Here is a 26,461-nt window from a genome sequence, read left to right as displayed (position 1 = left end):
AGCAAGCAAGCAAATACATACGAGGAATCCCTACTTGTTGTTTTCTTATTGCTGGACCAATATTCAGTTTTTTATCCTTATAATTTAGTTTTTCAGCCTAAGCCAAAGCAAAGAAAATACATACAATTATTTACCTTAATAGTTTATTTTTCAAATGTATTCAAATAATGAATGCCTCAAAAATCCCAATAACATCGCAACAACACGTTTTACAGATACCTTCAGTTCACCTCAAATCTTAATGGAAATGTCTTGTGAACTCAGTCCTTTGTTTTGTGCCAAATGGTGAGTAAGACTCTTTTGAACTGGACAAGTATTTGTTTAAATAATGTATTCAACTGCGCTTTATAACTAACTACAGTGATCATAAGGATTGAATCAAACAGAGTGGATTAAAAAATAAATAAAACCATCTCAAGTGGATATAAATGCAAAATATTTTGATCCATAAAACTTTGATAACTATTATAAAGTTTTATAACTTTTATAACTACAACTAACCATAGCCACAAACAAAAAACAATACCTCCCATGCATTGCTAAATTAGCCAAAGGCCTGGGAAAAGAAGAATGTTTTGGCCTAGCACCTTAAGATATGTAATGAAGAAAGCCGGGCAAGCCTCCCTGAGGTACCACAAAATGGGACCTTCTCAGTAGTAGGACCTTATCTTTGGAATCACCTCCTTTCTGAAGTAAATCTGGCACTGAAATAGTTTACCTTTCCACAGCGGTTGAAGATGTACCTCCTTGTCCAAGCCTTCAGATAGTGGTTGAGTTAATATGCCAGTAATTTTGACAGTTGCTGTTTATTTATACTTTGGTAATGTTTATCTGTTTTATATTTTGTATTCAATGCTTTTACTCTTGTGTTACAAATATTGTGTGAAGAGTGAAATTATAAACTAAACAAATGAACCAATAACTAATAGAGTACACACTGTTTTTGCAGGTCCCCATGTCTAATGTACCCCATTATTTTGCAAAGTAGTTCGTTTTTCTGTGCATCTGTTTGTACTCTATACGTTTGGACACCTCTCAAAATATGGTTCCCAAACTTGGCATGAAACTTTTTGAGGTGGGGAGGGAAGAGATTGTTGTCGTTGGAATGCCAGGCACCATTTGGAATCAAGGCACTGGACCAAAACGAGACTTTGGATTAACTTCACTTGATTTTTGGTGTGGCAGGTCCAAACTCACAAACCACATTATCCATTTAAAAATAACAATATTTTTTGGTTTGTGGGCAGCACCAGGCACTCCCCATTACCATACTATAAACAAATGTTACTTGGTATTACCAGTTCCTATCTGTGCACAAATATATAATTTTTAATGAAATCATGTTTACCTCTTGTAGTATTTTCTGAGCGTCTTCCTGAGTTTCAAATGTGATGAAACCATACCTAAGTAAAACAGCATACATTTTTCTTAGCATATACTGTATTTGCAACCTTCCCAAACAAGAGCTGCTGCTTGACATGCATAAAATGAATGCCTCCTCTAATATCACATAAAATGAGGAAGAACCATTGACTGACTTGAGTGCTATGGATCAGTATATGTACCATATCAAACAAAGCCAGATTTAAAAATCCATTAAACATAATCTTTTGGCTGGCTTCCCCAAAACAAATTCTCATGGCCCAGGATGGTGGCTTTTTACCGCGGTTTAAACTTAGTTTAAACTATTCTACTTAAAACTAGTCATTAATGTTTCCTATTTTAATCTGTTCTATCAATGCGCAATACCTTATTATGGGTTAATTTCAGGATTTGTTACATATTCAAGTTTGTGAATGAATGGATTAAACCAAGATGACACAAATAAAAAGATAATTGACAGAAATGTTGATATGTATAGTGAACATAATGAACCAGAAGTCTGTCTACATGCTTGCTTGCTTGCCTGTATGTATACTCTCTATACTTTATTTTCACTAGATTGTTGCCACAATGTGAACTGGGAAGACTTGACTGACAGAAGTAGCGGCATATCCCATGGCAGGTTGGGCTGAATGGAAGTGGAGGGAGGAGCAGCTTTCCTTCAGCACTCTGTGTGAGATGGAAATGCAATGCCTATGGCATTTTGGCAATTGGGAAAGGAGTACGACAAGGCTGTATATTGTCTCCCTGCTTATTTAACTTATATGCAGAATTCATCATGCGAAAGGCTGGGCTGGATGAATCCCTTGCCGGAATTAAGATTGCCGGAAGAAATATAAACAACCTCAGATATGCGGATGACACAACCTTGATGGCAGAAAGTGAGGAGGAATTAAAGAACCTTTTATTGAGGGTGCAAAATATGGTCTGAAGCTCAACATCAAAAAAACGAAGATCATGGCCACTGGTCCCATCACCTCCTGGCAAATAGAAGGGGAAGAAATGGAGGCAGTGAAAGTTTTTACTTTCTTGGGCTCCATGATCACCTCAGATGGTGATAGCAACCACGAAATTAAAAGACGCCTGCTTCTTGGGAGAAAAGCGATGACAAACCTAGACAGCGTCTTAAAAAGTAGAGACATCACCTTGCCAACAAAGGTCCGTATAGTAAAAGCTATGGTTTTCCCAGTAGTGATGTATGGAAGTGAGAGCTGGACCATAAAGAAGGCTAATCGCCGAAGAATTGATGCTTTTGAATTATGGTGCTGCAGGAGACTCTTGAAAGTCCCATGGACTGCAAGAAGATCAAACCTCTCCATTCTGAAGGAAATCAGCTCTGAGTGCTCACTGGAAGGACAGATCTTGAAGCTGAGACTCCAATACTTTGGCCACCTCATGAGAAGAGAACACTCCCTAGAAAAGACCCTGATGTTGGGAAAGATGGAGGGCACAAGGAGAAGGGGACGACAGAGGATGAGATGGTTGGATAGTGTTCTGGAAGCTACCAGCATGAGTTTGAGGAAACTGCGGGAGGCAGTGGAAGACAGAAGTGCCTGGCGTGCTCTGGTCCATGGGGTCACGAAGAGTCGGACATGACTAAACGACTAAACAACAACAAAAACAATTCTATACAAGTCATCTACCCAATAGCAAGCCCTACTAAGTTTAATGAGACTTAATCCAAGTTAAGTGTTTAGGGGTTGTCATTTTAAGGTGCTCATGTCTTGTTAATTATGTAATAAGGAATTTTTCCTGCACGTATTGCATGAACTAGTATTATTTCTACTTGATGAACAAATGCTTTATTGTACTAACCCCTTTGATACTCCAGCTCTGTCATTTACTATTTTTACTTCTTTGACGCAGCCATACTGGGAAAAAAACTTCCTTAGGTCATTCTCATTAGTCTAGAAAAAGAAAAAGAAAATGATTACATCATCAAATCATTACTATAAATGTACTTAAAATCATCATTTAACTTTGATTTCCTTTAGGGGCATGTTTTATTTTTTTAATCACATTAATATTGATCACACCATTCTGTATCAACAATTCCACTAACTGAATCGTATCTGTTGTCTTTTTAAATTCAATTTTCAAAAATCATAATGTGAATGCTATTTTTTAGTCTACTGGCCTTAAAGGCAACCTTTCAAGTAGAGGCTAAGTAGAAGTTCCTGCCCCCAGTGCTGGAAGAGGATTTGGGCTAGATACTTTCTAGCCTCTACCAGGTCCAAAATTACAACTCTTTCTCCTTTTCTTCTCTATTAAGTAACAGTTTACTAGAGATGAGAAGGACCAGCAAAGTGAACAAATCCAGTATTTTCTCACTGGTTGGTTTGTATCGTGAAATTCTTGTGCGGTAGCAATATACCTGTCCAACAAATACATAAAATTAGAGCCTAATTTCTACATTTATACACATAAAACTACACAACCAATGATATAAGCAACCTATTAAGACAGAAGTGAAAAAAAAAATTGTATTGCTAAGGAACAAAGATCAGGGAAAAAAATACCTTAAAATCGATTCCTCCAACAAAGATGCGATTAGGAATGACTGTTCCAAATCTTGGGGCACTTGTGGGGTTATTTAAAGGCACTGGCGACACAGTGTTAGGAGACGGAGACAGAGAATCAGTTTGCATCTGATTTGTAGTTTGCTGTTTAAGAGAATATAGTCTTGTTAAGATATATTTTCAACACAAAAAAATTGAAATGCTAAAAAGACAAATCACAGCTATTATTTAATTTTTGATGTACTAAGCTACCTTCAGTAGTATCTTCATTCAGGATGCCACATATATTAAATCTAAGATTGCCAGCTAAATTCTACATACATATAAGCTAGTTAGTTCACTGAATATTTGCTTCAAAGTATATTCCACTGATTTTAATAGAATTTGCTTTCATATAAATGGTTTCAACCTGGTACACACTACCTTTTTTTCACCTGTTGCACCTAGTTATGTTTAGAAATCATAATAAATTCATTCTGAAAGCAACAAGAGAATGGTAGATAATATTTAATGTTCTTATGATTTTTAATTATGATGTTTTCTTATTTTAATTATCAAGAAATAAGAACAAACTGAAACCTTTCCACACACACCCAATTCACTTGTGGTCTGGAATGTTTAAGTATTTTACTAATGTGTTTATATCCCACCCTGTATGCACATGCAAAGTAATACGGTTCATTAAAAAATTCAAAAGGTTCATACAATACAAATCAAATAAAAAATGAAGAGGACCAAGTTTTTGCTTATCATAATCATGCTATATCCAATAGCAAACTTGGTCTCAGGCCTCTCACTGGAATAGTGAAACCAGGGTACTCACAGCTTATGTGGGGCAAATAACAATTTGTTTGTAAATTAAAAGGGCGAGGAGAAGAAAAAAAAACCACCCCTTAAATGACCCAGCAAGGACCATGCTCACTGACCTCCATGAGATAGTTTTTCTTCAACTGACACCCTAAATAGTCTAAGGGGGAGGAAAACACGATGGGGAAATTGAGATATACATACTCCTTAACTGTTTATGGTATTGGGGGGCGGGTCGTGCTGCATGATGCATGCCAACTCTACAAGTTTTTAAAGGTTCTAACCCCTTTGAAGCTAAGGAATTATGAACCAAGAGAAATCACTTCCTACATCCCTAATTACTCTCTCCTTGCCCCAAAGACCCTTGACTCCAACAGCTTTAGGTGGAGAACTGAACTTAGTACTGTATCAGAAAAATAAGAAACTGAGATGAATTTCAGCTTGGCAGATTGATCCTTTCATAGTTGTGAAAAGAAGACAACTTACCTCTTTCTCTATGTCATTTACAGTGCAGTCCTGTGCATATTTATTTGGGAAAACCCACTCAAAGATTTACTCCCAGATAAGTGTGACTACAGGACTACAGTCTTACAACTTGCATGATGAGATGGGACATGTATGAAAGAGGCTGGGAATATACATGTGTGCAAAAGAGACATCACACCTGATTAACAGTGCAATCCTGTATATGTCCACTCAGTCCGAGTGAATTTAGTGGGACTTAGAGCTAAACGTGTGTAGGTTTGCAAACTATGCGATCTTTTAAAAGAGCTTCTTCCAAAATTTAAATTAGCAGAACAAGCAAGTAGACATTCCCATTCTTTATGTGCGGCTTGCTGGACAATTTAAAATTGGCGATTTGGCGTAGCAGAATCCCATTTTTCTACCCTCTGCAAACTTTTTGATGGGAGAAGTTCCTTCTTTCAAAGGAAGAGAACTTTTGGTTACAGATCCATGACCCAGTTCAAATGAAATGCTGCTGACTGCAAAATCATGGTGATTAAAATTTACTTTCTGAGATTATTTTGGACACTAGAAGGTAATAATTGAAGTGCTATATTGGACTTCATGAGTGAAAAAATGTGAATTCAAGATGCCAGTGAGGGTGAGAAATACCATCTAGCAGAATGAGAAAAAGCTGGTTATTAATACAGCTAGAATTTGCTCTGAAGTGCATACTTTAAATATTTTGAATAATTGCCATATACATAATTGGTAGACAGAGAATTGGAAGACTCTCTTTTATTTTATTTTTTTCTTCATATCTTGTTTTTTCTAAGACATTTCGGGACGCGGGTGGAGCTGTGGGTTAAACCACAGAGCCTAGGGCTTGCCAATCAGGTCAGCGGTTTGAATCCCCGCGATGGGGTGAGCTTCCGTTGCTCGGTCCCTGCTCCTGCCAACCTAGCAGTTCGAAAGCACATCAAAGTGCAAGTAGATAAATAGGTACCGCTGTGGCGGGAAGGTAAACGGCGTTTCCGTGCACTGCTTTGGTTCGCCAGAAGCGGCTTAGTCATGCTGGCCACATGCTGTACGCCAGCTCCCTCGGCCAATAAAGCGAGATGAGCGCCGCAACCCCAGAGTCATTCACGACTGGACCTAATGGTCAGGGGTCCCTTTACCTTTACTTTATGACTTTTAACTCTAGCTCTCTGTTAACCCTATTTACATGTATGTTTTGTTCTTTGAATATTTATATTTGTGATAAATGAAGATACAAATAGGAAGGTGATGGACAGAAGATGAAGGGACCTGCATGTGAGGTAAGTGAGAGAGGCTCTCTCAGGGTTTGAGGCTGAAGGAACAGGGGAAAGCTTTCTCTTTCTCGCTTTTTCTTAGTTTGTTACTTCTTTCTTTAGATTGATTCAGTTTTTACTGTATCCTATGTTGAAAATTATCAAAAATTAACTAAAAAAACCACACCTTCTTCCCTAGTAACATTATTTCTGTACTAGAAATAATGAAAAAAGTACACCATTATTAGTTTATAAGCTAGAAACTAAGACCAGTAGTAACTATGGTTATGCTGGGCAAGACCACCAGGAAAAGACTGAAATTTGCATAGGAAAAAAACCCACAATTATATTGTACAAAACATTATTTAGTTCGTTTTTTAAAAAGTAGTCTTCACAGCAGAAATTATATTCTTCAAAATATTTCTGCAAAAATATTCCCACAACATGAAATTATCAGAGAATGGGAATGGTGTATAAAATCTGAACAAAATTCTGTTGTAAAAATCATGGCCGTAAAGCTTTGTAACAACTGTTTTCAAATAGACTGAAACAAGTGTAACCTGCAAGAAAATGTTGTAAAATTGAGTGCTCGTGTTCAGGATTTCAGACACCCTGCCATACCCTCCTATAGGGCACTCCATTCCATCCTTCCCAACAGCCAGTCAGCATTACATTACCACTGAGCATGCTCAGTTCTCATTGGCAATTCTGGGTGATTCCCAACCAGAGGGGCACTGGTGTTCCGGAAAGATTTTCTAAATGGTGCCATTTCAACTTCATAAATATATATTCCTGCAGTACATACTGTTTGTGTATTTGTATACGTATATACAACCCACACTCCCAACAAGAATCATGGTAATGGATACCCATCAAAAATAAATGAAGAGCTGGAAGAAAAAAATCACTATACCTATTTTAACCATTTCTAAACCCAAACCTCTGCTTAATAATTAAAACACATCATTGTTTAAAATAATAATAAATTTCTCTCCCTTTGCTCCAGATTGAAGGCACAGAATGACAATGAACAACATGAGATAAAGATCTACTGCTGTTAACCATCAAACAATAATAAAAAAAACACATTATCACAGTGTCCCTAATATTCAGCCAATAAATTCCAAACTCCAGCTTCTTTTCCAGGAAAAAATTGTCATAATTGTTCATAGTGTAGTATCTAGGAATGCACAGGAAGCGTTAGCATAGCACAGTCTGCTATGAGCAACAGAACCACGACAAGGTCCTTCCTGAGTCTGTTGAAAAAAACACAAAAACAATTTGGAAAAGAAAAATACACAGATATGTCAATTGAGAGGTTAAAAGTTATTAAAAAGAAATAGTTAAGACATTAATAAATTATAATTGAAGAACACAATTTAGCCTATATTTCCTCACCATGATTTAAAAACAATTTTTCATAAAGAAGCATTTAAAAATCTAAAGGTAAAAGGTAAAGGACCCCAGGACGGTTAAGTCCAGTTGAATTCAATTATGGGGTGGGGCGCTCCTCTCCACTTTCAGGCCAAGGAAGCCAGTGTTTGTCTACAGACAGGGTCATGTGGCCAGCATGACTAAACAGCTTCTGGCACACGGAACACTGACGAGTGCCAGAGCGCAAGGAAAAGCTGTTTATCTTCCCACCAAAGCACTACCTATTTATCTACTCATGCTGGTATGCTTTTGAACCACTAGATTGGCAGGAGCTGGGACAAAGCAACTGGAGCTCACCCCGTCACAGGGATTTGAACAGCTGACCTTACAAATGGCAAGCCCAAGAGGCTTGGTGGTTTAGAGCACAGCACCACCTGCGGCCCTCTTAAAATCTACTGCAGCTTGTGAAAAACCGACTCTTTTTTGAGATATTGGCTGGAAACTTTTCCATGGAACAACTCTGATATTTTCTGGTTTAAAAATGGAGTTTTAAATAGCTAATCAGTTAAGCAAACAGACCATATCGAACTAATCAAAACCAAAAGAACCTCAGAGTAGCTTTAATCTATTTTATCCAGTAAAATTATAAAATTAGTACTCTTTTCCCCACAATAACTTAAGAGCACAAAGCAAGGTTATGTAAAAGGAAGTACAGTGGTGCCCCGCAAGAAGAATGCCTCGCAAGACGGAAAACCCGCTAGACGAAAGGGTTTTCCGTTTTGGAGGTGCTTCGCGGGACGAATTTCTCTATGGGCTTGCTTCGCAAGACGAAAATGTCTTGCGATTCCTGGGGTTTTTTTCCGCTCCCCACCCCCTTTTTCTAAGGCACTAAGCTGCTAATAGCCTTTTAGCAGCTAATCCGCTAATCCCTTAAGCCTTTAATAGCCGCTAATAGCCGCTAAACCGCTAATAGCACTAATCCGCTAATGGGCTTGCTTCGCAAGACGAAAAAACCGCTAGACGAAGAGACTCGCGGAACGGATTCTTTTCGTCTTGCGAGGCACCACTGTACAGTGGACCCTCGGGTTATGTTACCTTCAGGTAACGTAACTTTCAGGCTGCAAATGCGGCAAACCCAGAAGTGTATACTTCTGGGTTATGCCACGCGCGCATGCGCAGAAGCACCCTGCGTGCTTTGTGCATGCGCAGAAGCCCTCTATTGCGCCGTACACGTGTGCAAAAGCAGCGCCTCTAGATGCAGACTTTTGGGGGTATGTACGGACCCCAGGAACCTATTAAGTTCGTATCCGGAGGGTCCACTGTACAGGTGGAGACCATTTCGCCTGGGGGTTCCATTCCCACTCCCCATACCCTTCATAAGCATGCCCAGCCCCGATTCGGCCCTCCCCCAGGGCAAAAAGGACCCGCAAGTCAGCGCCTAAAATAGTTGCTGCCTACACAACCAGAGATCTCATAATAGACAAAATCATGTCCTTTCTTCTAATGTTATTAACAATGAAATTTTTTACCATGTATGTTACGTGCATATAGGCCATTAAGAGAAAAACATTAATACTGTATTTTCAGTTTCAGCACTGAAGCTCTGCCCACAGCATAATTTCTTACTGCAACACAAAATATTACTGTATTCCCATTATGGTAATTCAAGACTGCAATCTGCTCCTGTATATTACTTATCTGTATTTTGGTTGTGATGATAAACACTTAAAAATGCAATGGGAGTACACAAATTCATAGCACATCTTTACTGTCTGCATAACAGCAATCATTAGATGACATGGTGAGAGGAAGAAGCCTAAGGCAATGAGCATTTAATTCAGAACACAAGGATGAAGTGCTATTATGAAGAACTAATTTAATTCAATAATACAAAATAATACAAGGTAATGTAGGTAAGAAGGCAGAATTTCAAGTAAGGCAATGCAGAGCATTATTTTAAGCCAGTAATTTCTTGAAGATTTAAGTAAGAGAAATATAATACAATAAAATTGGCTGTCCTTTCTATCAGGCTGGGGTTTCTGTTTACCTACCTAGCACTACAATCCTAAACTTATGTCCTAGTGAGAAACCTCTACAGCGGGACCTACTTCGGAATAAATGGATTTAATGAATATGTGGATTTCTTCTAGCCATAACACTGAACATACATATTGAGGCCTCAACTACAACTGCTTGAACCCTGGTGACTTCTCAAAACATGCATGGGAAACCCTTCTGGGGGAGAAGCTACAGGAGGCACTTTGGAGAAGTGAAACAGAGGGCAGGAAGGAAGAGGTTAAGTTCCACTCCAAAACACCTTCTCCTTTTCTAAAGGTGTTTGTGAGTAGCATATTGTCTGCGCCTGAATCTGTTCCTGGCATTACATTTACAGTGGATCCTCGGGTCGTGAACGTGATTCGTGCGGGAGGCACGTTCGCAACCTGCACCGTTCGCAACCCACAGCGCCGCGTCTGCGCACACGTGGGTCGCGATTCGGCGCTTCTATGCATGTGCAAAGCATGATTTAGCGCTTTTGTGCATGCGCCAAAACCTGGAAGTAACCCGTTCTGGTACTTCCAGGTTCGGCACGGTACACATCCCGAAATCGTGTAACCTGAAGCGTCTGTAACCCGAGGTACCACTGTAGAGTACTTACAAATTTAGTTTTAGCAATAGCAAGTTTTACCCATGAGATAACCCACGATGGATTTCCACATCTGTTGAACATACTGAACTCTGCATGTTTTTGTACATATGCTAAGACTCCACAGGTATAAAGAAAAAGGGATGCACAATTTTGCTTGACATACTGCATGTGAAAAGCCCTTGCCTATTCCCAAGCCTCAAACTGGAGAAAAGGGTGGTAGATTGTCCCATCAGGTATGGAATACCTATAAGGCATTCCAAGCATTCTCAAAGAGCAATGCAACAAGTTGCTGTCCTCTACTTGCAATTGGAGCAGAGTGGTAGTGGCGAGGGAACTGTCCTGATATTTCATTCAATCCAGCAAGTAACAAGAGACAACACCCCTCACTTCTTCAATCTAACCAAAATATCAAGTTCTCTAGAAATGGAGACACTCTTCATAAAACAAATAATGATTTTGAGGCATTCTCTTCATGGCATATGTGTTATCAAAAACGATTCTTTTGGATATGTAGAGGTACCAAGAAAACAAGGGTTTTCAGTATGTTCAATATACATGGAACTCCATCCTTGCTGGGTTAAGTACTGCATTTTTCCATCTGAACCTGCCGAGCTATTAAGATCCTCATCAGAAATCTTTCTGTGTGTATATATGGGATTGACCCAGGATAGTGTCTTTTCTATTGTAGCACCCCACCTCATGTATTGTCTCCCCAGGGAAGATTACTGGTGCAATTTCGGTTACATTTGCAGCTCCAGATGAAGCCATTCTTTAAAAAATCACCCAGGATGTTTTGTTTACTACTTTTGTATTTTGTCATATTGTATACTTGTTAAAATCTGTGTTTGTATTCCCCACTCCAGCACTGTGTGTGTGTGTGTGTTATTCGGGGATGTTATTGGGTTACTGTTTTTATTTTGGCTTTATATATTGTGGTCTTTTCTGTGAACCACCCTGAGACTTCTGGGTATAGGGCGGTATATAAATTCAATCAATCAATAACTCTTTGTAAAAAGGACTGGGAGATTCCATGTACATAACTGATTGAAAACTAACTAACTAACCAAAAGTAGGCCAAAAGATGTCACGAGTTGGAAGTACCGAGAGGAACTCTGCCTTTTATTCCGGCATTAGCAAATAAATCTGCAATCAGACTTCTCATTTTTATATTCAAATCGCCAAATGCAGATCCAAAACTCTACACCACGTGTGAAACACACCCACCAAATGAGAAAGAGGCATATCTAATAAACTCCTTAGTGCCACAGTTAAGTTACCAACTTGGCACTGCCAAGTTCTTCACGGACTATTTACTAGAAAGCGGATGCTCTCCCTTAATTTTATTATCTCTCTTTCTCTCTCTCTTGTTCTAGATTCCACAGTATTTCCCAAACTTGGGTCTCCAGCTGCTTTTCGACTACCAAATTCCCATTATCCCTGACCATGGGTGGAGACAAGGGCGGGCATCTGCCCCCCCAAATCAAGTAAATCAATAACAAATACTTAACTGGGGTTCTGTTCCCCCCTTACATAAAGCCTGGCTAGGCTCTTGCTCCTGACCGCTGGTCTTGCTAGCTAGGGATGATGGGAGTTGTAGTCCAAAAACAGCTGTTTGGAAACACTGTTTTAGAAGCTAAAAAGAGGACGGGGGAGGGGGCGAAAGAGGGGCAAACTGGGAAAGGCCGACACAACAACAAATGAGTGCCAAAAAGGTGTCGAAAAGTGGCGGGCGGAGAGAAGGAAGCACTTACAGAAGGAATAAGGGGGAATTAGGAGCACCTCGCATCTACTGGCGGGACCGAACCTCGCTCCCCTCCCGCCAGCTCCAACCGCCCTTCTCCGGCCGTTAGGGCGCACGCGCAAAAGGAGCGCTCGCTCTTGGGGGAGAAAAGCAGCTGGCGCGAGCACGGCGGTTGGCCGGGGCTGGATCTTAGGAAGAAGGATAAAAGCGGGAAGGGGCTCGTGCTGACGGAGGGAGGGCGTGGCCAACGCCTGTCTCGTGACCTAAAGCGAGGAGGGGAGGGAGCGGGAGCGCTATGGGCCTCGCTCGCCGGTTTTGGCGGGAAACCGCCGTCGAGGCTTCTGAGGAGATTTCGCGCCCTCTCTCTTACCCGCCTCTCGCTCGCCCACCCACACAAAATAACGCCACCGCCTAATAAAACGCTTTTTTTTTTTTTTGCCGCCGTCGGAGCTGCCCGGCCGCAACCGCCGGCCTCCCTGTGTTTAGATAACCTGCCCCAACGGTTTCCTCAGGAAACCAACGGTTTCCTCCCCATAGGCGGCCTGCCCCCCCCCCATAATACTAACCGAGGGGTCGGGCTCCATCTCTTCCCCTCGCGCGCGCGTATACACGGCGGCCTTCGCGGTCTCCCGGCGGGCACGTTCCGCGCACGCAGCTCTTCTCCCTCAACGCAGCCCCAGGGCGAAGCGGGAGTTGGGGCAAAACGGGGGGCGGGCGGGCGCGGCAAACTCGCGCTCCCCACACGTGGTGGGAGCCTCGGCTGGGCGGAGAGGTGGGGTAAAAGCGGGAGGGAAAGGGTTTGAGGTTGTGTTTAGGAGACTCGGCGGAGCCTGAAAGTTAGGCGGGCGGTAGGTTTATTTGGCCTCCTGGCCCCCCAAATTACACTTTCTTGAAGCCCAGAAACTCGGCTTTCATCCATGGCCAGTTGTGAGCCGTGTAATCTCTAGGCAGGAAGAGAGGAACGACTTTGAAGATTAGCATTTTGTCCTATTTAGCATTTCATCTCCAACCTCTCTCTCTCTCACACACACACACACTTATTTCCATTCAGGTTTCTGAGCAGACCTCAGAGGCAAATACAATCAAATATGAAAGCACAAGTCTTGTTAGTTTCAGGTTATTCACAAGCGCATCCATATGGCTGTATCAGAAATGCTATCGCTATTTTCCTGGCTGGTTTAGGCCTAACGCACACAGCAGCATCCAGCTTTTCCCTCAAGTATATGCGCATTGGAACAGCACTTTTAACGCTAATAATAATAATTGTACCCCACCCATGTGACAGGATTGCCCCTGCCACTCTGGGCGGCTTCCAACATATATAAAAACATAACACGTAAAACATTACATGTTAAAAGGCTTCCCTATACTTGCTGCCGTATTGTTTAATAATAATTATAATATATTTATACCCCGCCCATCTGGCTGAGTTTCCCCAGCCACTCTGGGCGGCTCCCAATCAAATATTAAAAACAATACAGCATTAAACATTGAAAAATTCCCTAAATAGGACTGCCTTCAAATGTCTTCTAAAAGTAAGGTAGTTTATTTCTTTGACATCTGGTAGGAGGGCGTTCCACAGGGAGGGCGCCACTACCAAGAAGGCCCTCTGCCTGGTTCCCTGTAACTTGGCTTCTCACCATGAGGGAACCGCCAGAAGGCCTTCGGCGCTGGATCTCAGTGTCCGGGTAGAGCGATGGGGGAGGAGACGCTCCTTCAAATATACTGGACCGAAGCCGTTTAGGGCTTTAAAGGTCAGCACCAACACTTTGAATTGTGCTCGGAAACGTACTGGGAGTCAATGCAGATCTCTCAGGACCGGTGTTATATGGTCCCAGCAGCCACTCCCAGTCACCAGTCTAGCTGCCGCTTTCTGGATTAATATCGTATACATCTCTACACATCTCTCCCGTAAGACTATTTTGTGTTAGTTGCCACTCGGCAGCCCATACTTTCTCCCAAAAATGGCCTCCACACAAATGCTACCATAATTTATATACAGGATTTTCAGCTCCTGACTTCAGCAATCCTGGCACCTTAAGGACAAGTGTCTCCAAGTGTGTCCACTGTGCTCTCACCCTTAATGCTTTCAGCCGTAAATTAATCTGAGTAAAAAATTTAGGGTTATAGCTATGCAAGTTGGTAGTGGCAAAAAGGTCAAGGAAGGAAGTCTGGGTTTGTTTTTTTTAATAGCATGAGCTTTAGGTACTTCACAACATTCTGAGACAAGCCAGCCTTTACTCCTGGAAATAGATGTGAGCGCTAACAATGAAAACATAGACACAAATGGGTTTTTTCTGATTTTATATTCTTCCATTCTATCAAATGGCTTGAAGAACAAATTATATACAGACCAGTAAAAGGCTGGCCTCTTGATAAACTGACATCTATGGGTATTTTGTAGCTGAACCTATTTCCCACATTCTTCTTTCGGCCTTGTATTGCTAGACAGCAATTATGTATGTTAATCGTTACACACCAGCATTATATAATCGTTGGTCCAACTAACGCATCCTAACAAATCGGCTTACATGCAGTCACAAAGCTCTGACATTGGTCCTCCTCACCTATTACAGCTACAGAATTCATTTGAATGTGTTCGCACATTATGGACTAGCCTATAGGGAGAGATCTTAAGGTCGCAAGACCAAGCATTTTTCAGTCTTTCAGGAGAATATTGAGGAGGAAGATAGCTCAACATCTCGGCTGCCAAAACAGTATACAATTCCATCTTTTCATATTGCATTGTGCAGTTTAAACAGTTCACATTAATTATTCCCCTTCATTTGTTGCCTGTCGGTCCTTCCTTTTGCCACTTTCTGTAACATCTCAGCCTGCACCCCAGGATTACATAACTCTGTCCCCTCCTTGAAAACCTACCCTGCCCCTTCAGTCCATTGCGCCTCCTAGTCCCCCTCCTACCCCTGTCCCAAAAATCATCACCACCGGTTCCCTCATGCCCATACCGTTCCGTATTATCCTTGCATTGCTTATCTGTAGTTTTAGCCTCCGCCCCTAGTGCTGCTTAGAAGAGACCAGCGTTCATTTGCCATGCTTGGGAAAGAAGACTCTCTGCTCACCTCTGCCACCTCCCCTTGTCCTGTTGCTGCTGTCACTCACTCCGAGAAACTTGCTGTCCTGAAATACGCACGCTCAGCTCTCAAGAGTTACATAGATCCTCCTGCACACACAAACCACAAAGTGTGTGGAGTCGAGGGGGTTACTCACCTCTGCGCAGTGAGAATTATTACACCTTGGCCTGACCAAGCAGGGGTAATATCTTATTTCTAAGCCCAGAGCAGCAGAAGGTAGCAGCATCTAGCCGTTGGCTGCAGATCCCTTCCTGCGTGCTGTTTGCTTTCTGACACATGCATTCCTCCTCCCCCTTTCAGGGTATCGTTTTGCCAACAATCACACACGCGCACACCTGATTCCAGGCTGGTTGACAGCCAGGCTTCAACAGGAATGGTAGTAGAGAGGAGTGATGCAAGAGTTTTCATGATAAACTGGATCATGAACATGTAACACAATATGTAAAATGCCACTGTGCTGTGGCTGACATTTCTCTCACTGTGCCTTGCAAAAAAAAAGGACCCCTGGGCAGTTAAGTCCAGACAAAGGCGACTATGGGGTTGCTGCGCTCATCTCGCTTTCAGGCCGAGGGAGCTGGCGTTTGTCCACAGACAGCTTTCTGGGTCATGTGGCCAGCATGACTAAACCACTTCTGGCGCAACGAGACACCGTGACGGAAATCAGAGTGCACAGAAACGCCGTTTACCTTCCCGCTGCAGCGGTACCTGTTTATCTACTTGCATTGGTGTGCTTTCGAACTGCTCGGTTGGCAGGAGCTGGGACAGAGCAACCAGAGCTCACCCCGTTGCTGGGATTTGAACCACCAACCTTCTGATTGGCAAGCCCAAAAGGCTCAGTGGTTTAGACCACAGCACCACCCGCATCCCCAAAATTTGCCTTCTAGGAAAAACGAAGTCACAAACCGATGCACAAGTCCTAGTACCAGTTGTTAAATGTAATTGAAATAAACACCTAAGGTTTCCATAAAAGTGAGAAAATGAAATCAGAATAATTAAAAACTGGGCAGGAAGGACTGGGAGGGAGAGAAATGTCACTAAAGTCAGAAATCATCAAAAGAGAAAAGATGGAAGAGTGATGCATCATTCTTACACAAAAGGAGTGCAGAAAATGAGAACAAATGCATTAGAAGTAAGAAGCGAAGAAGGTAAAGTTGACTGCCAAACATGTATCTTCTGGCAGCACCATGAACAGCAATATGCAGCCCAAGTTTGTACGTGTAAACTCCACCTACTCTCAGGTAAGTGAGTAGAAGACTGAAGAATTAGGTGGAAGAATCTTAACAGTTTTCTACTTGCTCCAAACTGGATTGATTATACAAGCATAAAGAATGCTTGGCTACATAGTGAATAACCTGTGGTCCGCCAGAGGTTGTAGAACTCCAACTTCTATATGCCTCAGCCAGCAAGGCTATTGGCCAGGGATTATGGGAACTGTAGTCCAACAATGCTGCTGGGGGGGGGCATGTTCCCTATCACGCTGTACTAGTGTCTGATCCACCACCAATATATTGCAGACGGTGTCATGAGACCTTGTCCTTCTCTGTTTTCTGCTTCTTTGCGAGGTATCTTTATTTTAAAATGTATATCCTGCAAGCTGTAGCCCAAACAAAGCAAAGGGAGAAAGAAACTCAAGGTTGCCTTCCTGAGTTTTGAATTTAATACACGTCAGACACTGATTGTGTTAGCAACAACATATCAACAAGGACAACATGTTTGTCTGGTGCTGCAGAATGAAGAGGAAAGGCAATTTGTTCCTTTTCGGCTGTAGAAGGGAGAAAATCTGAACAGTGATTAGTGTGAATATAACTAGTGCTTTTCTTCTAGGACAAAAGTATGCTGGTACTGCATGCTTTTGAGTACCCTCGGAAAAAAAGCATAGAATATAACAAATGCTAATTTTATTAGATTCATATCAGCAGGCTTCTATCAGCAGCAAATAGTGCCTTTTGATTAGTGTGTGAAACACCCCTTGACAGGTAAACGTTGCAAATTGTTTTAAGACAGCATTGCTGCGAGCACAGTTGTGCAACAGCAAACGACCCTCACTGATGTCACATGTATGACTTTGGCCATCGGTATGGACTTGTGCTGAGGCCCATATACACATGCCAACTGCTGCTGTGTTTTAGAGATGTCACATGGATTTAGCAATACTTGGATTTCAAAAAAAGCCTTATGCAATAGCAGACAGCAGGGTAGGGTTGTGAGGCTGCTTCATAGATGCAGAGGGTCACAGCGGTGGTCAGATCTGCACGGTGCAAACACACTGGTAAAGGTAAAGGGACCCCTGACCGTTAGGCCGGTCGTGATCGACTGGGGTTGCGGTGCTCATCTCACTTTACTGGCCGAGGGAGCTTCCGGGTCTTGTGGCCAGTATGACTAAGCTGCTTCTGGCGAACCAGAGCAGCGCACAGAAATGCCGTTTACCTTCCCGCTGGAGCGTTACCTATTTGTCTACTTGTACTTTGACGTGCTTTCGAACTGCTAGGTTGGCAGGAGCAGGGACCGAGCAACGGGAGCTCACCCCGTTGTGGGGATTTCAACCGCTGACCGTCTGATCGGCAAGTCCTAGGCTCTGTGGTTTAACCCACAGCGCCACCCGTGTCCCAAATAGTAGGCACGCCCAATTAGCTCTCCTGGAGAGTTTGCAACATGGCAAACTCGTTGCTGCTTCACCCCTTTCCATTCCAGTGTGCAGCAGTGACATGGGAGACGGGTGCATAGCTGTCAACTTTTCCCTTTTCTTGCAAGGAATCCTATTTGTAATAAGGGAATTTCCGTTAAAATATGGGAAACGTTGATAGCTATGGACGTGTGTGTGTGTGTGTGTGTGTGTGTGTGTGTGTGTCAGATAAGTGTCCCCATCTCATCTCACTGTTCACTGCTAACCTTATGGGCTAACCCTCACATCTCCTACAAAGCTATGGAATAATAGGCAATGTCCTGTTGTAATTCAGTAGGAATTTTCCTAATGTGGGTGCAGAGTGAGGCCCCATCCTTCAGTAAAAGCATCTGACAAATTCGATAATGTTTTTATCCTGGGACAATGACTTATTTGCAGTAACTGATAAGAGGAGACAGTTCTTAAGAGAGAACGCTGTGTCTTGTCAGAGAAGAATCAGAATTTTCAGTTTGTTTTATCCTTATATTCATTTAGATTTTATTCGGATTTGCATAAATTCATTTTATTCCACATCCCATTTTATTTTAATATTTCATTTTCTTACTTGCTAAAAGAGGTTTTTAAGAGGGGCATGTTACAATCTGCCAGTGAAATGTAGCATTCTGAGATAGTGTGTGTTGCAGCTTATTTTAAAGGCTACTTTTAAAATGAGGCTGCATTTTGACCTGTATTTTAAATTGGTTTTTTTTTGGGGGGGGGGTTCCTTTTCTTTCCCCCTCCCATTATGTTTTTACTGTGATTTTATTGGTGTTAGCCACCCTGAGCCCAGCTCTGGCCGGGGAGGGTGGGGTATAAATAAAAATTTATTATTATTATTATTATTATAGTGCGAGTTAACTTCTGCTGACGTCACCTTGTGTTACTTTCACACTGTTATAAACTTTTGTGATGCTCTGATGACAAGATACAAATTACCGATTCTGTTGTATTGATAATTACTGTTCAGTAATTGCTTCAAGGAGAGATAAGAATGAATTGTCAGTTTTCACAATACCAGGGGTAGATGAAGGTTGTCCGCCTCCAGATCTACATTAGTTCCTTTTAATAAAAAGCTTAATGAATTGTCTAGAGGCTAAGTGGGGGAGCGAAACGGCAAAATTACGACACCAACTGCTTTAGGTCAATTAAGTCTAAGCTGGCTGTGAATAGGAACGAACGGATTTCCAGAGAGCTAGGTGAATGGGAAACAAAATGGCTGATGGATTTTCGTGTTGAAAAATTATAATGGTGCACATTGGAAAAAATAATATTATATTGGCACAATAACACACACTGAATAAACTCTTAGGGAAGTGAGTTTGTAGTCATTGTGGGTACCATTGTAAAATGGCAGTCCATTTTCACATTTCGTCCCCGTTCACTTCCATGAAATGCTGCCCCAGTTTGGTTTATTACTGCTACACTATCAAACAACATTACAGTGGTACCTCGGGTTAAGTACTTAATTCGTTCCGGAGGTCCGTTTTTAACCTGAAACTGTTCTTAACCTGAAGCACCACTTTAGCTAATGGGGCCTCCTGCTGCTGCTGCGCCGCCGCTGCACGATTTCTGTTCTCATCCTGAAGCAGAGTTCTTAACCCGAGGTACTATTCCTGGGTTAGCAGAATCTGTAACCTGAAGCGTATGTAACCCGAGGTACCACTGTATCTTCTGATGTACAGATAAGTGGTCTTCAGCTTACCCACAAGTAAGCTGAGCCCTCCCCCTTTAAAAAGTGATATTTTTAAGACAAGAAAGGTCCGTGAAAGGAGGAGAAAGAAATACAGAGAAAGAGGAAAGACTGACATATAACATTCCACGAGGTTGGATTAGATAATCCTCACAGTCCCTTCCAACTTTACAATTCTATGAGTCCATGATTTTATATGTATAAAATTAAGGTTTATGTCGTAGACTGAGGTTAAAAATAGATTCCATTGTACCAGCTGACATGACAAGTCCATAATACTTCTTCATAAAACTGAAAAAAACCCACCCATATGTGAATTTAATGGACCTGTGCATTCTGATCCAGACTTCAAATTTTTGTGCCTCATTGCATTTCTTGAGGGATTTTAGCATAAGCTGCCTCTGAGTGAAATGAATATACCAATATATCAAAAAGATGGAACACAGCATATTCATTTGTAAACGGTGCTATCACTAAGCTATGCTATATCACAAACGATACAAACAGGAAAAAGTGTATATACACAATACACGAAATAGGTTGTCATTAAATATGCCATGCATTAAACATTCCATCAATCAGCAAGCAATTGATTAAGGCTTAAACATATTCAGTGGACCATTCATATAAGACTCACATTAAAAAGAAAATGCGATTAAGCACGGGTGCCCATTTTGTGTGTTTTTAAAATATAATTCCTTACACCTCTAAGCTTAGATTGCGACAAATACTTGTTTGATTCCAGAATTGCAAAAGCATATCCACTTTTCCCGTGTTATCTTTCTAGAAAAAGAGGTGTCAGAACTGACCACGAACTTCTCTCTTCTTCTCTTATAATGGCAATGGCGCCCACCTGAGAGGTGCAGAGCTCCGGTGAGCTCCAGCTGAAAAAAAGCCCTACACTTTCCTAAGAAATAGAACATTCCTCCCAAAACTGTTTGAAACATCAACATCTCTATCTATCTATCTATCTATCTATCTATCTATCATCTATCTTTTGCCAAACATTACTTTACTAGCAATGTTATTACTAATTATACAGGTTGTTGTTGTTAAAAAAAAAACGATTTCCAGAAGGAAATTAAAAAGAAGCAGTAGATTCTTACCTTATTTCTACGTGGTTGCTTTTCCCCTAGGATCATGTTTGCAGCTTGGAGCTGATCCGATAATCAGAAGCCCTCAGGGACACAAAGTTTACCAGTTATAGCTGGTGTGCTGTCTGCAAACTGTCCTGGACAGATATACATAACCTTGCCACAGTTATCCTGCCACGCTCTGACGTCGCATTATTGGACTTCTTTATTGTTGCATCCAGTAACATCAGTAACTTCTGTTAATACAAAATACGGCAGCTGGATTGCTAACCAGGACTGGAATCGGGGAACACATCTCACCAGTTTAGAAATTCTCTAACACACCGGCACCCAGTCAATTTCCTAGCACATTTAAAAACCATTTTCTTGAGCACATTGACTCCAAAATTCCATGTTGCACTTACTGGGACATCTTCTCTGATATCCGGTCTGATATTTATATTTGAATGGTGGTTTGAATCGGTTATATTTATATTTGAATGGTTATATTTGAATCGGGAGTTTTAAAGGGCTCAAGTCTTGGATACCTGAAGGAGTATTTCCTCCTTTTTGGAGCCACCCAATTATTAAGGTAATCGTCAGCGGCCTTTCTCCAAATTCCTAAATTCAGAAATAAGGTGAGTTTGAGAAAGGCTTGCCTTTTCTACCGGGGTGCCCTGGTTATTGAATGCTCCTCTCGGAAGGCTCTGTTGACACCAACTTTCTTGTCTTCACCACCTGAAGACCTTTTGATTTCTCCAGGTGTTTCAAGCTCACTGGATATTTTAAATCTTTTTGACGCTATGTTGGTTTTGTTTTAATTTCTGCCATTGTTTACGTCAAGTGAGAAAATTAAGTCAAAAGCATGCAGCCTTTAATGATTTCCATTTACAGTGGTGCCTCGCAAGACGAAAAGAATCCGTTCCGCGAGTCTCTTCGTCTTGCAGTTTTTTTCGTCTTGCGAAGCAAGCCCATTAGCGGATTAGCGCTATTAGCGGCTTAGCAGGCTTAGCGGATCAGCTGATAAGCGGCTTAGCGGCTTGGGAAAAAGGGGGGGGGGAGGAAAAAACCCCGCAGGAACTCGCAAGATATTTTCGTCTTGCGAAGCAAGCCCATAGCAGATTCGTTTTGCGAAGCACCTCCAAAACGGAAAACCCTTTCGTCTAGCGGGTTTTCCGTCTTGCGAGGCATTTGTCTTGCGGGGCACCACTGTAATTTGTTTTAGTTGTTGGGTTCACTAATTAAACAAATGTCTATGTTTCCTGATCTATGCTCAAGCTCAGTGGATGTTACACCTCAACACCTGTGCATTCTCTCCAACATCTTGAAGCCAAAATCCAGGATACCATCTTCCTGTTTTTTATCACAGCAGCCATTTTGGTTGCCATGATCTTGCGTGATTTCACATCACATTTCCCCTCCAAAAAAGTGCTTTTCTTGGGCACGGCACCAATAAATGTGTGTTTTGGGGTGACATGCCATATCATGGCTTTGGGGGGGGGGGTTGCTCTGCAAAATTGCATGAGAGCACGGGATTGAAGTTGCTGAGCTTTTTTTTTTTACAATTTTACCCCAAAATTGTTGAGCTGCCACGAGGGCAGGATTAAATCGAATGGTGGGCCGGATTAGGCCCCCAAAACAGAATTTGGACATGTATGATTGTACAGTGGTACCTCGGATTAAGAACTTAATTCATTCCGGAGGTCCGTTCTTAACCTGAATCTGTTCTTAACCTGAAGCACCACTTTAGCTAATGGGGCCTCCTGCTGCCGCCGCGCCACCACAGTATGATTTCTGTTCTCATCCTGAAGCAAAGTTCTTAACCCGAGGTAATATTTCTGGGTTAGCGGAGTCTGTAACCTGAAGCATACGTAACCTGAAGCATATGTAACCCGAGGTACCACTGTAATATTTTTTGGGGGAGGGGGGAGTCCTGCTGCTCTCTAAGCCAGTAGGTGTCGGCAGCAGATATCTTAAGCAGAAGTCAAGACTTAGTGTAGCTGGGAGATTGACCAATCCAGAGACAGGGTCCAGAGAGGGATTGCTGGGAATGTCACAATGTGGATTCCAGGTGATCACCCGTGTAAGTATTGACCAGACCAAGGCTTGATTAGCTTCAGCAAGGCGATGGCCTCATATTCCTTCACACCTCACCCAAAGATGGACACTGTAATCCTGATTGTTTGTTCGTTCCGACTTTTCAGCTACCCTGTTCAAGATGGCTACTGGTGATACATAAATATAAATAACATGTTTTCCTGTCCTGGAGTGCCAGGGTCTGTGGGAACTGGAGAGCCCGCCACGACTAATGCTAGCCTCTGCATCATCAACATCAGCAGCATTTGTTTTTTTTAAGAGCATGCCACTTTGATATAGAGCACCATCCACACCATCAGTGGCGTAGCGTGGGGAGTGCAGGGGGGGCCGGCCGCACCGGCCGCAACATCTGGGGGGGGCGCTCGCACTCGCAGCTCTCTGCCCCTACCTGGCTCACTCACTCTCTCTCACTGCAGTGCTGGCTGTGCGAATCCGATCCGAGCCGCCGGGTCGCCGCCCACTGTGGAGGGGAGGGTGCCAGGCGTGCGGTGCGGTGCGGAGAGAAAGCGAGGGACTATCTGGGGGAGGGACAGTGCAGCGGGGGGGGGGGTGCAAATTACTTGCCTTGCCCCGGGTGCTGACAACCCATGCTACACCACTGCACACCATATATTTAAAGGACATGGTTCCTGCCAAATAAGCACAGGAATCATATTTACCCTGCACAGAGCTACAGTTCCCAGCACCCTTAACAAACTGCAGGATTCTTTGGGAGAAGCTGTGCGCTTCAAATGTGCTGAAATACCTCTGGGCCGACCCCTGATGCTTCCCACCACATGAGCACCATCCAACCTGCTACCCCTATTAATTTTGCAGGAGCTCAGGGTGGGGGGGGGCACCTTACCCAAGGCTCTCTCACACTTGCTGAGAGCCCTGGCGTGTGCCATTATTTCTGGCGCATGCTGAGTTCAGCTCATAGCCCTTGACATCAACCAAAATTCAAAGCATTTAAACTGATTTGATTCCAAGGGTCATTCTATGGTGAAGAACAGTCTGATTTGGCAGGCCCAACAAAGGGAAGCCTCCAGGATCTGGCTGCTCCTAGAGAGCAACGCTAACCTTTGCTGAGCAAATGTTCTACAGATAAAAGCTAGAGGGCGATCTTGTTTCTGAAAAGTTTCCTCTTGCCTGATCTCAGCGCTATTTTTCAAAGCAGTTAAACTCTTTCAAAAGTACACCGCCCTTCAAGGCTGCAAAGGACCAAAGAGTGAAAGTTCTGGCCATGCTCTCCGAAGTCCATCAGCATCAGCACATGGTTTTTCACATTGTGACAGAACACGAGAAAGGGGAATGTGCTAAAGTATTTTTTCTCTTGACACACCAACCACCGGTGCCAGTACTGCATACCCTTTAGTACTCCCAGAAAAAATCCCTGCATGTAATGTAAGGTTAAGTAAAGGTAAAGGACCCCTGGATGGTTAAGTCCAGTCAAAGGCGATTATGGGGTGCGATGCTCATCTCGCTTCAGGCCAAGGGAGCCACTGTTTGTCTGCAGACAGCTTTCCAGGTCATGTGGCCAGCATGACTAGACTGCTTCTGGCGCAACAGGACACCGTGACGGAAGCCAGAGCGCACTCAAACGCCGTTTACCTTCCCGCCGCAGCAGTACCTATTTATCTACTTGCACTGGTGTATTGCGAAATGCTAGGTTGGCAGAAAGTGGGACAGAAATTTGTACTTTTTAAAATGGCTGCATAGGATTGTTTTATTCTTTTTATGTCAGCCACCTTGTGAGGGCTTTGCTTTAAAAGTTGGCAAAGATATCTAAAATAAAATAAATGAAACAATATTCTGAAACTTTCTGAACATGGGTGATTTATGTACGTAAGTCCCAAGTACCACTGATCTGATCCTTCCATGCAGCCTCTTGTTGCGAGTCAAGATATTTGGACCGGGCTACTAATACAATTGGACGCGGGTGGCGCTGTGGTCTAAACCACAGAGCCTAGGGCTTGCTGATCAGAAGGTTGGCGGTTCGAATCCCCACGACGGGGTGAGCTCCCGTTCCTCGGTCCCAGCTCCTGCCAACCTAGCAGTTCAAAAGCACATCAAAGTGCAAGTAGATAAATAGGTACCGCTCTGGCGGGAAGGTAAATGGTGTTTCCGTGCGCTGCTCTGGTTTGCCAGAAGTGTCTTAGTCACGCTGGCCACATGATTCAGAAGCTGTACGCTGGCTCCCTCGGCCAGTAAAGCGAGATGAGCACCGCAACCCCAGAGTCGGTCACGACTGGAACCTAATGGTCAGGGGTCCCTTTACCTTTACTAATCCAATTCTGGCCACAGAAATGGAAATAGAGAAAGAGATCCCTTAGCTCTCATAAAAGTAGAATCATAGAACTGGGAAGGGACCCTGAGGAACATGAAATACAACCCCCTGCAATTTAGGAATATATAGCTGTCCCATATGGGGATTGAACCTGCAACCTTGGCGTTATCATCACCACACTCTAACCAACTGAGCTATCCAGTGCACATAGGAAACACAATCAGAAGAAAGCAACAGCTCTTCCCAAGTCACCTTGGGATAATACGGCAGTTCTGGATGGTGGTGGTGGTGGTGGGGACAGTTACATCTTTCATCCCATATGAATTCTTGTAAGTGAGGAGATGAATACTGCATCTTCCTAAAGATCCTATCATTTCCTGGTACTTCACCAGCTACAAAGCCTGACAGCTAGTTTAGGCTAACCTAACTAATTCCACTTTTTCCTGGGCGTTTGTTTACGGACTGCATGAACAAATGTCCACCAGTAAATTGGCTGAAGGTAAGATATGACATGCCCTTAATTATTTATGATAGCAATTTCCCCAGTACCTCCAGAAATATCCAACATTTTATCCCCTTTCATGTTCATGCATCGTATCTGCAGTAATTTTACAGCGCTGAGTGTTTAATTTATTTAAATAGAAAGAAACCTTGAACACTGTGTGGATTCTGGGGATAAAATATGTACTTTATAGAAAATTGCATCTAACTGTGAAGTGAAAAAGAAATAAGACTCATTTCGGATCATACTCTTCCTCTTTCGCTAACTAAGTTATGTTTGGGCAGTAACCAGCATCACTGAAAATGCATTTGGTATGGTATGTTTTACAATACTGAAGGTGGAACCTATAGTAAAGTGGCCACGGGATACAGGATCTTTTCAGTGGTGGCTCCCTGGCTGTGGAACGCCCTTTCCAGAGAGCCTTTTTCCAAGAGGACGTTTTTTGATGCTGTTTTGGTGCCAGGAAATGTTACCTTTCTAATTTCAAAACCCTTTAAAACGTGCGTTCCTTTTTAACTTTCGACGACTTGAGTTTTTATGCTGTTATTATATTTGAAATCATTATGGGCTGTTAGACTCCTTAGTGATCTTGGCCTCCAGATCTCTTTATGACAGGGCTGCAAACGGTGGACCTGAATGATTAAAAAGGGGGTTACTTTTTGAGAAAAGAGACATAAAACTGGGCTGTAGTTGTGGGTTTCCTGCATGGGGAAGGGAGTGGCATCATCATCATCATCATCATCATCATTATTATTATTATTATTATTATTATTATTAAAATTTCTATACCGCCCTTCCTGCGAGGATCACAGGGCAGTTTACAATATAAAAACGCAACAAACAAAAACAACCCCCCGTCACACACACAACTT

At 42.5% G+C, this 26,461-nt stretch overlaps 1 protein-coding gene across 30 annotated transcripts in view; it reads right to left on the bottom strand.

Moving 5' to 3' along the window:
- The window catches only part of BOLL (boule homolog, RNA binding protein), a 36,906-nt gene extending 21,267 nt beyond the window's left edge, over positions 1-15,639 (bottom strand). For 8 of the 30 annotated variants that reach the window (XR_014504739.1, XR_014504740.1, XR_014504741.1 and 5 more), the window contains exons 1-5: positions 12,218-12,336; positions 3,903-4,046; positions 3,199-3,290; positions 1,349-1,403; positions 22-97 (exon numbers count right to left, since the gene is read on the bottom strand). Coding sequence is in view for 16 of the 30 variants with exons in the window: in XM_083412569.1 (XP_083268695.1) it covers positions 22-97; positions 1,349-1,403; positions 3,199-3,290; positions 3,903-4,031 (352 nt within the window). In the remaining 14 variants the exon portion in view is untranslated. Of the gene's footprint in view, positions 1-21; positions 98-1,348; positions 1,404-3,198; positions 3,291-3,902; positions 4,047-12,217; positions 12,381-12,773; positions 12,928-15,173 lie in introns of those variants that run through there. The other 22 variants (XR_014504734.1, XR_014504735.1, XR_014504736.1 and 19 more) reach the window with 9 other exon arrangements.
- Positions 15,640-26,461: the final 10,822 nt, after the last annotated feature.

The sequence above is a fragment of the Podarcis tiliguerta genome, assembly GCF_965153285.1.
Source record: "Podarcis tiliguerta genome assembly, chromosome: 1".
NCBI classification, from domain to species: Eukaryota; Metazoa; Chordata; class Lepidosauria; order Squamata; family Lacertidae; genus Podarcis; species Podarcis tiliguerta.
The sequence above is the reverse complement of the archived record's forward strand: the minus strand, read 5'-3'. Positions and strand labels throughout refer to the sequence as shown.